General features: G+C 35.0%; 1 protein-coding gene across 1 annotated transcript in view; it reads right to left on the bottom strand.

Moving 5' to 3' along the window:
- The window catches only part of NBEAL1 (neurobeachin like 1), a 165,804-nt gene that overhangs the window by 28,303 nt on the left and 120,402 nt on the right, over nt 1–17,099 (bottom strand). Inside the window, 6 exon segments of the mRNA XM_036857714.1 lie at nt 807–916; nt 3,630–3,760; nt 5,427–5,567; nt 7,713–7,837; nt 8,219–8,314; nt 9,749–9,850. Coding sequence (XP_036713609.1) covers nt 807–916; nt 3,630–3,760; nt 5,427–5,567; nt 7,713–7,837; nt 8,219–8,314; nt 9,749–9,850 — 705 coding nt within the window.

The raw sequence follows: 17,099 nt of genomic DNA, 5'->3' as shown, positions 1-17,099 counted from the left end.
CTAAAAAACTAGTAAAATTGGGGCTTCCCTGGTGGCGCAGTGGTTGAGGATCTGCCTGCCAATGCAGGAAACACGGGTTCGAGCCCTGGTCTGGGAAGATCCCACATGCCGCGGAGCGACTGGGCCCGTGAGCCACAGTTACTGAGCCTGCGCGTCTGGAGCCTGTGCTCCGCAACGGGAGAGCCCGCGAGAGTGAGAGGCCCGCGCACCGCGATGAAGAGTGGCCCCCGCTTGCCGCAACTAGAGAAAGCCCTCGCACAGAAACGAAGACCCAACACAGCCAAAGATAAAAAAAAATTTTTTAAATGTTTAATAAATAAATAAATAAATAAATAAAATAAAAAATAGTACCTGGGTTATAGTTTGAAGAAAAAAAAAACTAGTAAAATTTTTAAGTGGCATTTAGGATTTATTTAGCTGTCTTATTAAAAACTTACTGGAATCCTTCAGAGGAAAAAAAAAGTACTTATTCTTGTTAGATTTGAAACAAATGTGGGAACTGTGAAAATCAAACTATACCAGCTTGGTGACCGAAATAGTTTCACATACAATAGGTAGATATCTTATAGAAGTGAAAAAAATTTTTTTTGCATATATCCATGGGACTGTACTACTATAGTCTCACTATATCAGAAGATCCATAACCTCAAAATAAATTACTATATTATACTTTCTAAAACAGCACATATAATAGATTACAAATTAATCCAGGAAAATAATAGATATACTTTATTCCATCATCCTCTGGAAAACACATATATCTTTATCTTATTGATTTGTCTAATAACTAAACACAAAAATCTTACCAGAGCTTTCCTATGTTTATAGATGAACTCTTCAGCTGACTTAGCCCATTTGGGGAGAATGACATCATTTACTAGTTCTCTGGAAACTTGTAGATGACCCAAGTTAAATTCTAAGACATGTAAAAGATAAATGTATCAAATCATTTTAGATTTAAATAAATCAAGTAAAACAAATAAAAAGGTATATTCCTTGGCAAAACTGAAGGCTTTTCTTCCTCTTTTATTAAGAGTAAAAGGTGAGAATCAAGTTCCTTTCTCTTTTTTTAAAATTTTTATTTTATATTGGAGTATAGTTGATCAACAATGCCATGTTAGCTTCACATGCACAGCAAAGCAACTCAGCCATACATATACATGTATCTATTCTTTTTCAAATTCTTTTCCCATTAAGGCTATTAGAGTATTGAGCAGAGTTCCCTGTGCTATACAGCAGGTCCTTGTTGGCTATCTATTTTAAATATAGCCCTGTGTACATGTCAAACCCAAACTCCCAATCTATCCCTCCCCCCATCAAGTTCCCTTCTTGATATAAGTTTATTGAACAGGTAAAAATAATTCTTATTTATTGGAATGCATTTTATCAGTTGATTAAAAAGGTAAATGAAAATAAGATAGTTTAAAATTAGTTATTAGAAGGTAAATCAGATAATAGTTTTTTTGCTGAAAAAAGTGGAGGAAATTATAGTTATGACCAAAACCCTTAACCTGAACAAAAATGCAACAGTAAGCATTCTTCTTACATTAAAAATAATTAACATAGTCCTTCTAATGGTTAATTTACAAAATAGAGCTCCTTAGAGCTTTTTGGTGTAACTTACAACTTAAAATGACTTGTTTGTCTTACGGAAGAACAATATATTTATATACCACTATTTTAAGCAGATACTGATGTAAAGATTTGCTCATTCTAGTTAGAACACAGTACTTTTGACAAAATTGTCCCAAAGATGAGATTTTCTTGTTCATACAGTGTGGAAAGGGAAAAGTGTTAACACAAAAGACCTTCATTAAAGATGCTGCCTAAAAATATCAGCGTGCCCTTAAAGCTGAAGAGAGGTTTAAGTGTCACAGAATGACAGGATGCACAGGGTGTGTGGCCTTAACCCAACTACTGTATAGCAGATATTGTTGGCCACCTGATAGCCATTCCTCCTTATCTGGCGGAAGAACCTTGCTTTTATTCAAGTATCCATCCTGCCCTATATTTCATGCTTGTTGCAGGTACTGGCATAGGGATTGGTATATGACCCAGCTCTGGACAGTGAAGGGAGATTATGAGAAAGGGTTTTTCAAATTTAAGAAAGGACACAAAGAATTAAAAGTCCCACTTCTTTCTAAGACACTGTTGTATCTGCCTATGATGCCTAGAATTGCTTTAGTTATTTGTAATCATGACAGTAACTAGCTAAGAATAAAGCCAAAACACCCAGACCAGCAGAGTAAAAATACAGAAAGAACTTGGCTTTGATATGTTGTTAAGTTACCATATCTCAGGATTTTTATTATAGAAAGTACTAAAATTTTCTTGCTTGCACAATTTTGAGTTGGTTTTATTAATATTTGTTGTCATTCTAACATACTTTGCTTTCTCCTACCCAGCTCATTTCAAATAAAGAGGCAATGTATAATTAGAATTGGAGGCCACCAGGACAGTAGTACAAGACAGCAACTAGCTGTGGTGAATGTGAGTAACTGTCAAGCTAGGCAAACCTTAAATTCTGTATCCAAATTTAATCTGCTCATTCCTACTATCCCAGACACCCTGCTTTAGAAGACTCCAATCCTCTGGCTGACTAAGAGTCTAGGATCACACTTAGTCAACAGTTGCATCTGATTTTCTGAAGGTGACCACTTCTAACTGCCTTACTCTGAGAATTAGATGCCTTGCCTCCAACAACTTGCCCCAGAGTGCACAACTGAAGGTCATGAAGTCCTGGATATGCTTTCACCAGCAGGACAAACAACTCTACTGAGCAAGCAAAGGGTCAAACATTAACATTACGTGCTAGGGGAGGAAAAAGAAGTTGTAACAGCCCTTTGACACTGGAATTTCCCTAAAGAACACCAGTAGTAAGAACCTTGCCAATTTCCTTATTTGTACTTAAAATAAATCTAAACCTACCTCATAGAAAAATTATTTGGACATTTTTAAAGACCATATTTCACTCTATGATTCTTTTCTTCAAAAACATAATATGGTTTTTTAAATATTATGGTAACTTGTACCCAGTCATTATTTTCAACTTGCCTCCTGTCTTCTGCTGTAAAAGGAGTCAGCAAACTTCTACAAAGGGTCAAAGAATAAATATTTTTGGCTTTGTGAGCCCTATGGTCTCTGTTGCAATTACTCAAATCTGCCATTATACTGTGAAAGCAGCCACAGTTTATGTAAATGAATTGGCTAGTTGTATTCCAATAAAACTTTATTTATAAACACATGGGTCTGCCCACAGGTTTGGCCCATGAACCTATAGTTTGCTGACCCCTGGTATAAATCTTCATCTTATCTAACTCAAACACTTTTAACCCATGGAGATTTATAGCTGAAATAGCATATAGCCATTTTTTGCTTCTCTAGTAAACACTGTACTCTGATAAATTCTCTTACCAATTCAAATTTGACTCATTTATCTTATTCACTGTAGCACTTCCGTAGAAGATAAGACTAGTACCTGAACATGATTTAAGCCCTGTCACTGAATAATACACGACAGAATGAACCTTAAATAATCTAGAGGTCATCACAAAAATGTCCTAAAAGATATTTTTCAGGATTCTCCATTGGGACCTGTTCAGTCCAATTTTTAATCTCCTATTTCTTACGATTTTGATTTTCCAAAAATTCTGGGAAATAGAAGAATTCAGGAATAAGTTCCTTCACATCATATGGATTGTCCATGAGAGCCTGCCAGGTAGCAGGGATGGAATGGAATTGTCGATCTGCACAGTCAAACCTGCATGTGGAGATAATTTTTAATCAGTAAAATTTATTACAGAAAGTGAATAAATATTATTTGGATATTTTAAAATTACAGAGTTTAAATATCACTCTAAGTATTATAGTATTTATATACATAGTTAACAGATCTATGGAAATGCTGCTGAGTTAATCCTTGATACATAAGTATCTTTACAAACTCTTTTGCTAAAAACCATAGGGTGAGTTAGGGAAATAGTTCTATAGCTAAAGCTTTTATACTTTACTTGCATATACTATTATCTTATTTTAACTTTATTTTCAAGTTCCATCATGGGCCTATGGTAGTTGAAAGAAGCTCACGTGGTCATGCTGCAATTTTATTGTTCTGGCTAAACACAAACAGCATAAACCCCTTCTGTTTCAATCTCCTTTGATAGTGTTTTCCTGGATTTATTCCATAAATGATGACTTCTAAGTGACAGTTAATGACTAATATGACTCTTTATGCCTAGCAACCTTGTTTTGAAGCAGAGCTAAACTTAGCAGAACTCTAAATTTAATTATAGTCAATGACTGTGTCATCAATTAAGTCTAATAATGGCATATTCAAATTGAAGGAGAGGTACAGCTTTAATGGCAGAATCTTTTTGTTTGGGTGGGGGAGAACAGCTTTACTGATACATAATTAACATACATATAATTCGCTCTAAGTGAACAATTCAACGGCCTTCAGTATATGCAGAGCTGTGCAGCCATCACCACAATCAATTTTAGAACATTTTCATCACTCCAAAAAGAAACCCTGCATCTAATAGCAGTCACTCTCCATTCACTCTCCCTCCACCCCTGAGCAACTACTAATCTACTTTCTGTCTCTATGGATTTGTCTATTTTAGACATTTTATGTAAATCATACAATATATGGCATTTTGTGTCTGGCTTATTTTATTCAGCGTACTGCTTTCAAGGTTCATCCATGTTGTAGCATATATCAATCTTTCATTCCCTTTATTAACTCATGCCAGATAATATTCTATTGCATGGGTATACCACATTTTATTAACTCCTTTACCAGTTGATGGGCATTTTTGTTGTTTCCATATTTTGGCTATTATAAATAATGCTGTTAAGTACATTTGTGTACAAGTGTTTGCATGAACATATGTATTCAGTTATCTTGGGTATATACGTAGGAGTAGAATCGCTGGGTAATATGTAATTCTATCTTTAACCTTTTGAAGTACTGCCAGACTGTTTTCCACAGAGGCTGCATCATTTTACATTCCCACTGCCGGTACATAATTATTTCAATTTCTCGACATACTCATCAACAGTAGGTATTATCTGTCTTTTTTATTATAGCCATCCTCATGCGGGGAAAGAGGTATCTCAATTTGGTTTTGATTTGAATTTCCCTGATGACTAACGATGTTAATCATGTGTTTATTGGAAATCTGTAATCTTATTGGATAGCAGTAAAAAGGAATTCACCTTAAACGTCATTTGTGTAAGTCAGTTGGAGTGACCTGTTCTCAAACTAGTTTGGCTGCTTTTATCTAGGGGGCTAGTATATGAATCGAAACCTAACAGAGGAGAAAAAAAAGATAAGGCCCTGTTATAACAGTACATGACATGAAGGCAAAGAGTTTTCAACACTATCATACAGTCTTAAGAAAATAGCTTATTTACCCAAAACATACCTTCCACTCTGAAGCTGGATGTGGAGGGTGGTGAATGGTTCTGTACGAATAAGATAGTGCATAACCCCGGCAGAATTTGAATAGTGAGTACCATAATGAAATTTATCAATAGTTCCCATAGGATCCTCAAAATTTTCGTATCTAAAAAAAGAAACTAAAGTTTTATAAGCACAATAGTAAAATTAACTTAGGACATATGCTTGTATTGTATTGCTGAAAACACAGTTTTTAAGAAACTATGTATTTGTATCATCACGTCATGTTAATAAATGAAAAAAAATTTATTAATACTTTTTTCTGAACAATAAAATAGCACTAATATTGGATTTTGGAACACTTTTGTATCATGCAATAATACATATTCACTATAGATAAATTAGAAACCAGAGAGAAACTACCAAAAATGAAGAAATTTAAAATCAATGATAATTGCACTTCCCAGAGATAATTAATATTAACATTTTGATGAATATGTGTCAATCCTGAATTATGAATTAATATATATTTTAATATAAATATATATTTTAATATAAAACCACTATACATTATATATTGTTCACAACTTATTTTTTCATCTAACAATTTTCTATTAATATCTTACAAAATATGTATAATTGATTCACTTTGCTGTACAGCAGAAACAACATTGTAAATCAACTACATGACAATAAAAATTTTTTAAAATCTTACAAAACGACTGAATAGTCTATTTTTAACAGGTACACGGTATTTATAACAAGTAGATGTACAAATATACAACAATTTAACTATTATAGATATTTAGGTTGTTTCTATTTTTCTGCTTATTGTAAGCATGTGATAATTAGACATCCTTTTGTGGCCAAGATAATGGAAAAAAATATAGAAGGTCAGTCAAGAATTGTAAAAATGAACGTCTAATGATCTAAAGGTAAAAGAAGGAGATGTGTATAGCACGGGGAACTCTACTCAATATTCTGTGATAACTTATATGAGAAAAGAATCTGAAAAAGAAGAATATATGTATATGTATAACTGAATCATTTTGCTGTATACCTGAAACTAATACAACATTGTAAATCAACTATACTCTAATAAAATTTTTTTAAAAAAGGCGATGGTGGAATAGAAGAAGGTCTAAATCAGATTATCAGCAAAGGATATATATAATAATTCTGCAAGAACTATCTCTGATCCTGTAATTGTTTTGAATGGTGACATCTGAGTTAGTGGGTATAATATCTAAATAAGAATGAACAGTTTTTTGGAAGCAATAAACATTGACATTTTAAAACCAAAATACTGATCAGTTCATCAAGCTAAGGTCAATTTCCTTTTACATAGAAATCATTAATATTCAGGAGAATAAAGAAAGTTTTCGGGTCAAAGTCATTTGTACCTATGCAAAAAAATATACTACTGAAATTTAAATTAAATTGTATCTTTGATTATCTATAAAATAAGTTAATTTATATGATCAGTATTTCCTGTGGAATAGTGTTAACAGTTTGACTAATGGCAGTAGGGTAATATATACACAGCAAAATTCCATTTAGTACATCAAATATTAAACACTGCAAAAAGTCCTGGGGAAGATCTGCAAACAAAAAGGGGGGGAAAAATAATGTACCATCAACCCTCAAATAAATCTACAACTAAGTTTGTTTGCAGAACTGCTCTTTGTCTTTATTACTAGAAGTCATAACTGACAAGTCATCCACAAGTTCACATGGAGAAAAAGGAAAATTAAAATTAGATTATTTTTTACTGTCAGCAGCTGGCTTTGGATAAAAAAAAAGTATGAGACGTTTACAGGGTGGCTCATAAATATATAGAACTATAAATATTTCCTTTCCTTATTCAAATATCACTTTCTAAATTTTCACACTTTTCACTGTGCTTTATTCACATTATTGGTGAACAACAGGTTAGTATTATTAATTTTATATCCACCAAAATATTATATTAGATGGAATGTTAGATTTGTAGGTTATTAAGTCTAAAATACCTGGGGAGAAAAATTTCAAGAACCTATTACCTTTTAGCACATACTTATTACAAGGTGAAAGAAATTCTAAACAATATCAATTTAACTTTGGTAATGAAGGAAAATACAGACTATAGTTAAGATATTTGTTTTAAGATATTTGAAGGACAACTAAGAAAACTTAGTGAAGGAATTACCAGACTCTGATTATCAAAAGTAGTGTGCATTTAAAAAAAGTAACACTTGGTTGGCCATAGCAGAAATCAATACAAATTCAAACAAGCTATGGGCATCTTTCAAAAGGGATGAAAAGCACTTACTTTTCTCGCATGGCTTTGGCATTTTTATCATTAACTACCCCAATTGGTTTGGACAGATCTCGAAATACAGATGGGTTATTAAGATCCAACTCTTCTGAAGTATAATCTTGTAAAATCCAGGGGAACTAAAAGAGCCACAGTTTACAATTTAGACATTCCTTCTTAGAGAGGCTACCATCTCCATATCTAATATAAATGCTTATCTAAGACAAAAAGGGATAGTCTTTATTTCTTCCCTGTTGCAAATGTTTATTCATCTTTAGTTCAATAACCAGAAGCATTATTTCCTGTAATTCCACTGGAATATTTTCAATGAAGTGAAAGAAAAAGGGTTTTTATTTTTAAAATACTCTTCATATTTACATACTTCTTGAAAATAGCAGGGTAGAAATATACAGAAAGGCAAAATCAGTTTTTAAATAAAAACTAGATATCATCCACATATATTTTGTGTATTAGAAAACTGAAAGGTAATTCCATATTTACAAGATTTATATAAAACTCACCACAGGATACTGTGCAAGATCATTATAGGTTCGTCCTGCCATTGTATTTAATTGAATGAGGTAGTCAAAATTTGATATCTCTCTGTTTACCCATTTCTAGACAGCACAAAAAAAGAAAAAATCAAAATTAATCTATATCTCTTAGAAATCAGTAACTATTACTGACAGTACTAAAATAATCTTTTGTTCCCATTATCTCTATCATCTTTTTGATAAAGGAATGAAGCTTTAAAAAATATTTAACAGGGAGGTAAAATCAATATGCTTTTCCTAAATTCACTTCCTTTTAAAAATTTGTCTCTAGAAAAGGAAAAGAAAATTCCTACACTACAATCTAAAAGGTCTTCTATAAGAATTAAGTCTTTTCTTCAGTTAAAAAGTATTTTGTTTGAATATCTTAAAACTTTTTAATTCTAGAAGGACTGCCCAAATTTGAAATTTTTGTCATAAATTGAAATTTTCATAAGTGTAAATATTAAAAAATCAGTATCTCAATGTACTAAAATGATCTACAAATTTTAAATAAACATTATATTAACTATATTCAGAAAACTACTTTTATAGAGCAAAGGGATTTTGGGATTTTGCTATAACAGATATAAAAATTTTCTAAAGGAAGACATAAACATTATTTTTTTAATCACCTTACTGTACTTAGACTACTAATTACTCTACACAGTGTAGGCATGCTCAAGCATTTTGCTGACAGATTAATACACACCTTTAAGTTTACTGTGTGCCTTAAGCAAAGGACACATTTATGGGAAATGGTGAGAAATGAATCTATGTATACAGATTTTATAGAAAGCCCAATTATAACTGTACTTGAGTGCCAAACTGAGGAAACAATACTTTAATGAATAAAGTTTATTCCACAGAAAGCAGGAAATATACTCTATTAAATAAAGTTTATTCCATAAACAATAGGAAACAATTGCTGATGGCTTTTGAACAAGAGCGACATTTAAAGATTAACACATATGTAGGAGGCAGGAGAGAGCCAGGAGGCAAGAGAACCTAATTGGAAGACTACTAAAACCCTAGAGAGCAAAAAACAAGGGCCTTTCTTTGGCTTTGGACAGTGTAAATTCAAGAGATGTTGGGAAATATGTGAGGATAAAATACACAAAAGCATCAGTTAGCTTTGGCAGATAGAAGGATTGGAGAATTTTTTTTTTTTTTTGCCTTTTTTCCATGGTGTCTTTTCTATTTTTCCATTTTTTTCTTGTGCACAGATTATTTTTATTATTAAGAAAAAAAATCCTGTGTGCTGCTTTTTAAAAAGAACACTATTAAAAAAGAAGAATTTATAAGATATGCCCATGAACTGAATGACATGCGAACTGGAGACAGGGCACTGTTATGTGTGAGGGAAACAGAAAGATTCAAAGATAATTCATAAGATCAATCTGAATGGAAGAAGAGCAGTTGCATAATCAAAATAAAATAATTGAAAGAAGGAAGTTTTACTTCTAAGCAAAAGTCTGAGATATAAAATGAACACCAAATCAGTGACTTAAAATTTCCTACCTGTGTCAATCCTGATGCTTTGAATAACTCCTGTGGTGATCTGGTTCCATAACTATTTGGAGAATGAAGTGACAACAGTCTGCTATATACTTTGTTCCTAACCTATTAAAAAAAAAAGCACTTTATGGCTTAAAAATTGATCAAGACAAACCAGGAGTATGGCTTTATGAACAGATTTATTGAGATATAATTCATATACCATAAAATTCACCCTTTTAAATATACAATTCAGTGGGTTTTTTAAAATATTCACAGAGTTGTGCAACCATTCACATTATCTAACTCTGGAACATTTTCATCATCCTCAAAAGAAACTACATACTCACTAGCCATCACTCCCCAATTTCCACTCCCTCCCATCCCCTGACAACCATTAAACTACTTTCCGTCACTATGGATTTGCCAATTCTGAACGTTTCATATAAATAGAAGATTATGGTTTTAACTTCTCTATTTTACAAGGCTTAACAAAATTATGACATGTATTTTTTTTAGAACTTTATAGTATGTAATGGAATAATTTTCAGACATTGAATCAAAAAACTACTTCACTTCTAGTTCAAATTTAGTTCTGTCATTTACTAATCATCTTGGCAAATCAATTAATTTACTGAGTCTCATTTGTATATTAAATATAATAATCTCTACCCTTACAGTTTTGTGAATTACTCAGGGTTATGCAAATGTAAAGAAATAAAATTAATCTTTGAACTTCAGTTTCCTCATCTATAAAAAAAGGAATGGAATTTGCCATATCCAATCTGAACATTGTTATGAAGTTTAGATACCACATACAAATGCGCTTTTAAAACTATTTACAGATTAGGAACCAAGATGGCGGAGGAGAAGGACATGCTCTCACTCCCTCTCGCGAGAACAACAGAATCACAACTAGCTGCTGGACAATCATCGACAGGAAGACACTGGAACTCACCAAAAAAGATACCCCACATCCAAAGACAAAGGAGAAGCCACAATGAGACGGTAGGAGGGGCGTAATCAGAGTAAAATCAAATCCCATAACTGCTGGGTGGGTGACTCACAGACTGGAGAACACTTATACCACAGAAGTCCACCCACTGGAGTGAAGGTTCTGAGCCCCACGTCAGGTTCCCAACTTCGGGGTCTGGCAACGGGAGGAGGAATTCCTAGAGAATCAGACTTTGAAGGCTAGTGGGATTTGATGGCAGGACTCCGACAGGACTGGGAGAAACAGAGACTCCACTCTTGGAGGACACACACAAAGTAGTGTGCGCATCAGGACCCAGGGGAAGGAGCAGTGACCTCAGGGGAGACTGAACCAGACCTATCTGCTAGTGTTGGAGGGTCTCCTGCAGAGGCGGGTGGTGGCTGTGGCTCACCATGGGGACAACGACACTGGCAGCAGAAGTTCTGGGAAGTACTCCTTGGAGTGAGCCCTCCCAGAGTCCGCCATTAGCCCCACCAAAGAGCCCAGGTAGGCACCAGTGTTGGGTTGCCTCAGGCCAAACAACCAACAGGGACGGAACCCAGCCACACCCATCAGCAGTCAAGCAGATTAAAGTTTTACTGAGCTCTGCCCACCAGAGCAACAGTCAGCTCTAACCACCACCAGTCGCTCCCATCAGGGAACTTGCACAAGCCTCTGAGATAGCCTCATCCACCAGAGGGCAGACAGCAGAAGAAGACCTATAATCCTGCAGCCTGTGGAACAAAAACCACATTCACAGAAAGATAGACAAGATGAAAAGGCAGAGGGCTATGTACCAGATGAAGGAACAAGATAAAACCCCAGAAAAACAACTAAATGAAGTGGAGACAGGCAACCTTCCAGAAAAAGAATTCAGAATAATGATAGTGAAGATGATCCAGGACCTCGGAAAAAGAATGGAGGCAAAGATCGAGAAGATGCAAGAAATGTTTAACAAAGACATAGACGAATTAAAGAACAAACAAACAGAGAGGAACAATACAGTAACTGAAATGAAAACTACACTACAAAGAATCAATAGCAGAATAACTGAGACAGAAGAACGGATAAGTGACCTGGAAGACAGAATGGTGGAATTCACTGCTGGGGAACAGAAAAAAGAAAAAGAATGAAAAGAAATGAAGACAGCCTAAGAGACCTCTGGGACAACATTAAATGCAACAACATTCCCATTATAGGGGTCCCAGAAGGAGAAGAGAGAAAGGACGAGAGAAAATATTTGAAGAGGTTATAGTCGAAAACTTCCCTAACATGGGAAAGGAAATAGCCACCCAAGTCCAGGAAGCGCAGAGAGTCCCATACAGGATAAACCCAAAGAGAAACACGCCGAGACACACAGTAATCAAACTGGCAAAAATTAAAGACAAAGAAAAATTACTGAAAGCAGCAAGGGAAAAATGACAAATAACATACAAGGGAACTCCCAAAAGGTTAACAGCTGATTTCTCAGCACAAATTCTACAAGCCAGAAGGGAGTGGCATGATATACTTAAAGTGATGAAAGGAAAGAACCTACCACCAAGATTACTCTACCCAGCAAGGATCTCATTCAAATTTGATGGAGAAATCAAAAGCTTTACAGATAAGCAAAAGCTAAGAGAATTCAGCACCACCAAACCAGCTCTACAACAAATGCTAAAGGAACTTCTCTAATTGGGAAACACAACAGAAGAAAAGGACCTACAAAAACAAACCCAAAACAATTAAGAAAATGGTCATAGGAACATACATATCGATAATTACCTTAAACGTAAATAGATTAAATGCTCCAACCAAAAGACACAGGCTTGCTGAATGGATACAAAAACAAGACCCATATACATGCTGTCTACCAGAGACCCACTTCAGACTTAGGGACACATACAGACTGAAAGTGAGGGGATGGAAAAAGATATTCCATGCAAATGGAAATCAAAAGAAAGCTGGAGTAGCTATACTCATATCAGATAAAATAGACTTTAAAATAAAGAATGTTACAAGAGACAAGGAAGGACACTACACAATGATCAAGGGATCAATCCAAGAAGAAGATATAACAATTATAAATATATATGCACCCATCATAGGAGCACCTCAATACACAAGGCAACTGCTAACAGCTATAAAAGAGGAAATCGACAGTAACACAATAATAGTGGGGGACTTTAACACCTCACTTATACCAATGGACAGATCATCCAAAATGAAAATAAATAAGGAAACACAAGCTTTAAATGACACAATAGACCAGATAGATTGAATTGATATTTATAGGACATTCCATCCAGAAACAGCAGATTACACTTTCTTCTCAAGTGCGCATGGAACATTCTCCAGGATTGATCACATCTTGGGTCACAAATCAAGCCTCAGTAAATTTAAGAAAATTAAAATCATATCAAACATCTTTTTGGACCACAACACTATGAGATTAGAAATGAATTACAGGGAAAAAAACGTTAAAAACAGAAACACATGGAGGCTAAGCAATACGTTACTAAATAACCAAGAGATCACTGAAGAAATCAAAGAGGAAATCAAAAAGTACCTAGAGACAAATGACAATGAAAACACGACGATCCAAAACCTATGGGATGCAGCAAAAGCAGTACTAAGAGGGAAGTTTATACCTATACAAGCCTACCTCAAGAAACAAGAAAAATCTCAAATAAACAATCTAACCTTAACCTGAAGGAACTAGAGAAAGAAGAACAAACAAAACCCAAAGTTAGCAGAAGGAAAGAAATCATAAAGATCAGAGCAGAAATAAGCGAAATAGAAACAAAGAAAACAACAGCAAAGATCAATAAAACTAAAAGCTGCTTCTTTGAGAAGATAAACAAAATTGATAAACCATTAGCCAGACTCATCAAGGAAAAGAGGGAGAGGACTCAAATCAATAAAATTAGAAATGAAAAAGGAGAAGTTACAAGAGACACCACAGAAATACAAAGCATCCTAAGAGACTACTACAAGCAACTCTATGACAATAAAATGGACAACCTGGAAGAAATGGACAAATTCTTAGAAAGGTATACCCTTCCAAGACTGAACCTGGAAGAAACAGAAAATATGAACAGACCAATCACTAGTAATGAAATTGAAACTGTGACTAAAAAGCTTCCAACAAACAAAAGTCCAGGACCAGATGGCTTCACAGGTGAATTCTATCAAACATTTAGAGAAGAGCTGACATCCATCCTTCTCAAACTCTTCCAAAAAATTGTGGAGGAAGGAACACTCCCAAACTCATTCTATGAGGCCACTATCACCCTGATACCAAAACAAGACAAAGATACCACAAAAAAAGAAAATTACAGACCAATATCACTGATGAATATAGAGGCAAAAATCCTCAACAAAACACTAGCAAACAGAATCCAACAACAAATTAAAAGGATCAGACACCATGATCAAGACGGATTTATCCCAGGGATGCAAGGATTCTCCAGTATACGTAAATCAATCAATGTGATAAACCATGTTAACAAATTGAAGAATAAAAACCACATGATCATCTCAATGGATGCAGAAAAAGCTTTTGACAAAATTCAATACCCATTTATGATAAAAACTCTCCAAAAATGGGCATAGAGGGAACCTACCTCAACATAATAAAGGCCATATATGACAAACCCACAGCAAACATCATTCTCAGTGGTGAAAAACTGAAAGCATTTCCTCTAAGATCAGGAACAAGACAAGGATGTCCACTCTCCCCACTATTATTCAACATAGTTTTGGAAGTCCTAGCCATGGCAATCAGAGAAGAAAAAGAAATAAAAGGAATCCAAATTGGAAAAGAAGAAGTAAAACTGTCACTGTTTGCAGGTGACATGATACTACACATAGAGAATCCTAAAGATGCCACCAGAGAACTACTAGAGCTAATCAATGAATTTGGTAAAGCTGCAGGATACAAAATTAATGCACAGAAATCTCTTGCATTCCTATACACTAATGATGAAAAATCTGAAAGAGAAATTAAGGAAACACTCTCATTTACCACTGCAACAAAAAGAATAAAATACCTAGGAATAAACCTACCTAAAGAGACAAAAGACCTGTATGCAGAAAACTATAAGACACTGATGAAAGAAATTAAAGATGATACCAACAGATGGAGAGATATACCATGTTCTTGGACTGGAAGAATCAATATTGTGAAAATGACTATACTATCCAAAGCAATCTACAGATTCAATGTAATGCCTATCAAATTACCAATGGCATTTTTAACGGAACTAGAACAAAAAATCTTAAAATTTGTATGGAGACACTAAAGACCCCGAATAGCCAAAGCAGTCTTGAGGGAAAAAAACGGAGCTGGAGGAATAAGACTCCCTGACTTCAGACTATACTACAAAGCTACAGTAATGAAGAAAATATGGTACTGGCACAAAAACAGAAACAGAGATCAATGTAACAAGATAGAAAGCCCAGAGATAAACCCACGCACCTATGGTCAACTAATCTATGACAAAGGAGGCAAGGATATACAAAGGAGAAAAGACAGTCTCTTCAATAAGTGGTGCTGGGAAAACTGGACAGCTACATGTAAAAGAATGAAATTAGAACACTCCCTAACACCATACACAAAAATAAACTCAAAATGGATTAGAGACCTAAATGTAAGACCGGACACTATAAAACTCTTAAAGGAAAACATAGGAAGAACACTCTTTGACATAAATCACAGCAAGATCTTTTTTGCTCCACCTCCTAGAGTAATGGAAATAAAAACAAAAATAAACAAATGGGACCTCATGAAACTTCAAAGCTTTTGCACAGCAAAGGAAACCATAAACAAGACGAAAAGACAGCCCTCAGAATGGGAGAAAATATTTGCAAACGAATCAACGGACAAAGGATTAATCTCCAAAATATATAAACAGCTCATGCAGCTCAATATGAAAAAAACAAGCAACCCAATCCAAAAATGGGCAGAAGACCTAAATAGACATTTCTCCAAAGAAGACATACAGATGGCCAAGAAGCACATGAAAAGCTGCTCAACATCACTAATTATTAGAGAAATGCAAATCAAAACTACAATGAGGTATCACCTCACACCAGTTAGAATGGGCATCATCAGAAAATCTACAAACAACAAATGCTGGAGAGGGTGTGGAGAAAAGGGAACCCTCTTGCACTGTTGGTGGGAATGTAAATTGATACAGCCACTACGGAGAACAGTATGGAGGTTCCTTAAAAAACTAAAAATAGAATTACCATATGACCCAGCAATCCCACTACTGGGCATATACCCAGAGAAAACCATAATTCAAAAAGACCCATGCACCCCAATGTTCACTGCAGCACTATTTACAATAGCCAGTTCATGGAAGCAACCTAAATGCCCATCAACAGACAAATAAGTAAAGAAGATGTGGTACATATATACGATGGAATATTACTCAGCCATAAAAAGGAACGAAATTGGGTCATTTGTAGAGACGTGGATGGATCTAGAGACTGTCATACAGAGTGAAGTAAGTCAGAAAGAGAAAAACAAATATCGTATATTAACGCATACATGTGGAACCTAGAAAAATCGTACAGATGAACCGGTTTGCAGGGCAGAAATTGAGACACGGATGTAGAGAAGAAACGTATGGACACCAAGGGGGGAATGCCGTGGGGGGGGTGGGGATGGTGGTGTGATGAATTGGGCGATTGGGATTGACATGTATACACTGATGTGTATAAAATTGATGACTAATAAGGACCTGCTGTATAAAAACGTAAATAAAATAAAATTTAAAAATTAAAAAAAAGAAAAAAAAAAAGACCAGAGAGCTAGCTCTTTCTCTCTCTCTCTCATCCTCTCTCTCCTTCTCCCTCTCTGCCCACCGTGTAAGGATACAGCATCTGTTAACCAGGAGGAAGGTGTTCACCAAGAACCTGACTGCACTGGCATCCTGCTCTTGAACTTCCAGCTTTCAGTCCAGAACTAAGAGAAATAAATATTTGTTGTTTAAGCCATCCAGTGTATGGTAATTTTGTCATAGCAATCTGGATGAACTGTTTCAGTGCAGTTGACCTCATTTTCCAATTCGATGATCTGTTTTGGGCTTCATTCTATTGATACATGTCATTAGACCCTACTGATCACCACCTAAAACTCTCCCCTACGTATCATCCAGGACACTACTCTCCATGTCTTACATCACTCTCTGATCATCCTTCTCAGTCTCTCACCAACTCCTTTTCCTTTACCTGCTCCTTAAACTGACATGAGTTCCACCATCATCTACTCCTTTTCTTGTCTGTTCTGCTCATGAGGTGACATTATTTTCTGTCATAATTTCATCTGTTACCCATATGCTCCTGATTCCAGATCGATATTTACCACCCTAACGTCTACCTTACACTTATATTTCCAACTGGAGATATTTGTCA

Source organism: Balaenoptera musculus, chromosome 7, assembly GCF_009873245.2.
Source record: "Balaenoptera musculus isolate JJ_BM4_2016_0621 chromosome 7, mBalMus1.pri.v3, whole genome shotgun sequence".
Lineage (NCBI taxonomy): Eukaryota > Metazoa > Chordata > Mammalia > Artiodactyla > Balaenopteridae > Balaenoptera > Balaenoptera musculus.
Note: the sequence above shows the minus strand (reverse complement) of the source record. Positions and strands in the feature narration are given on the sequence as shown.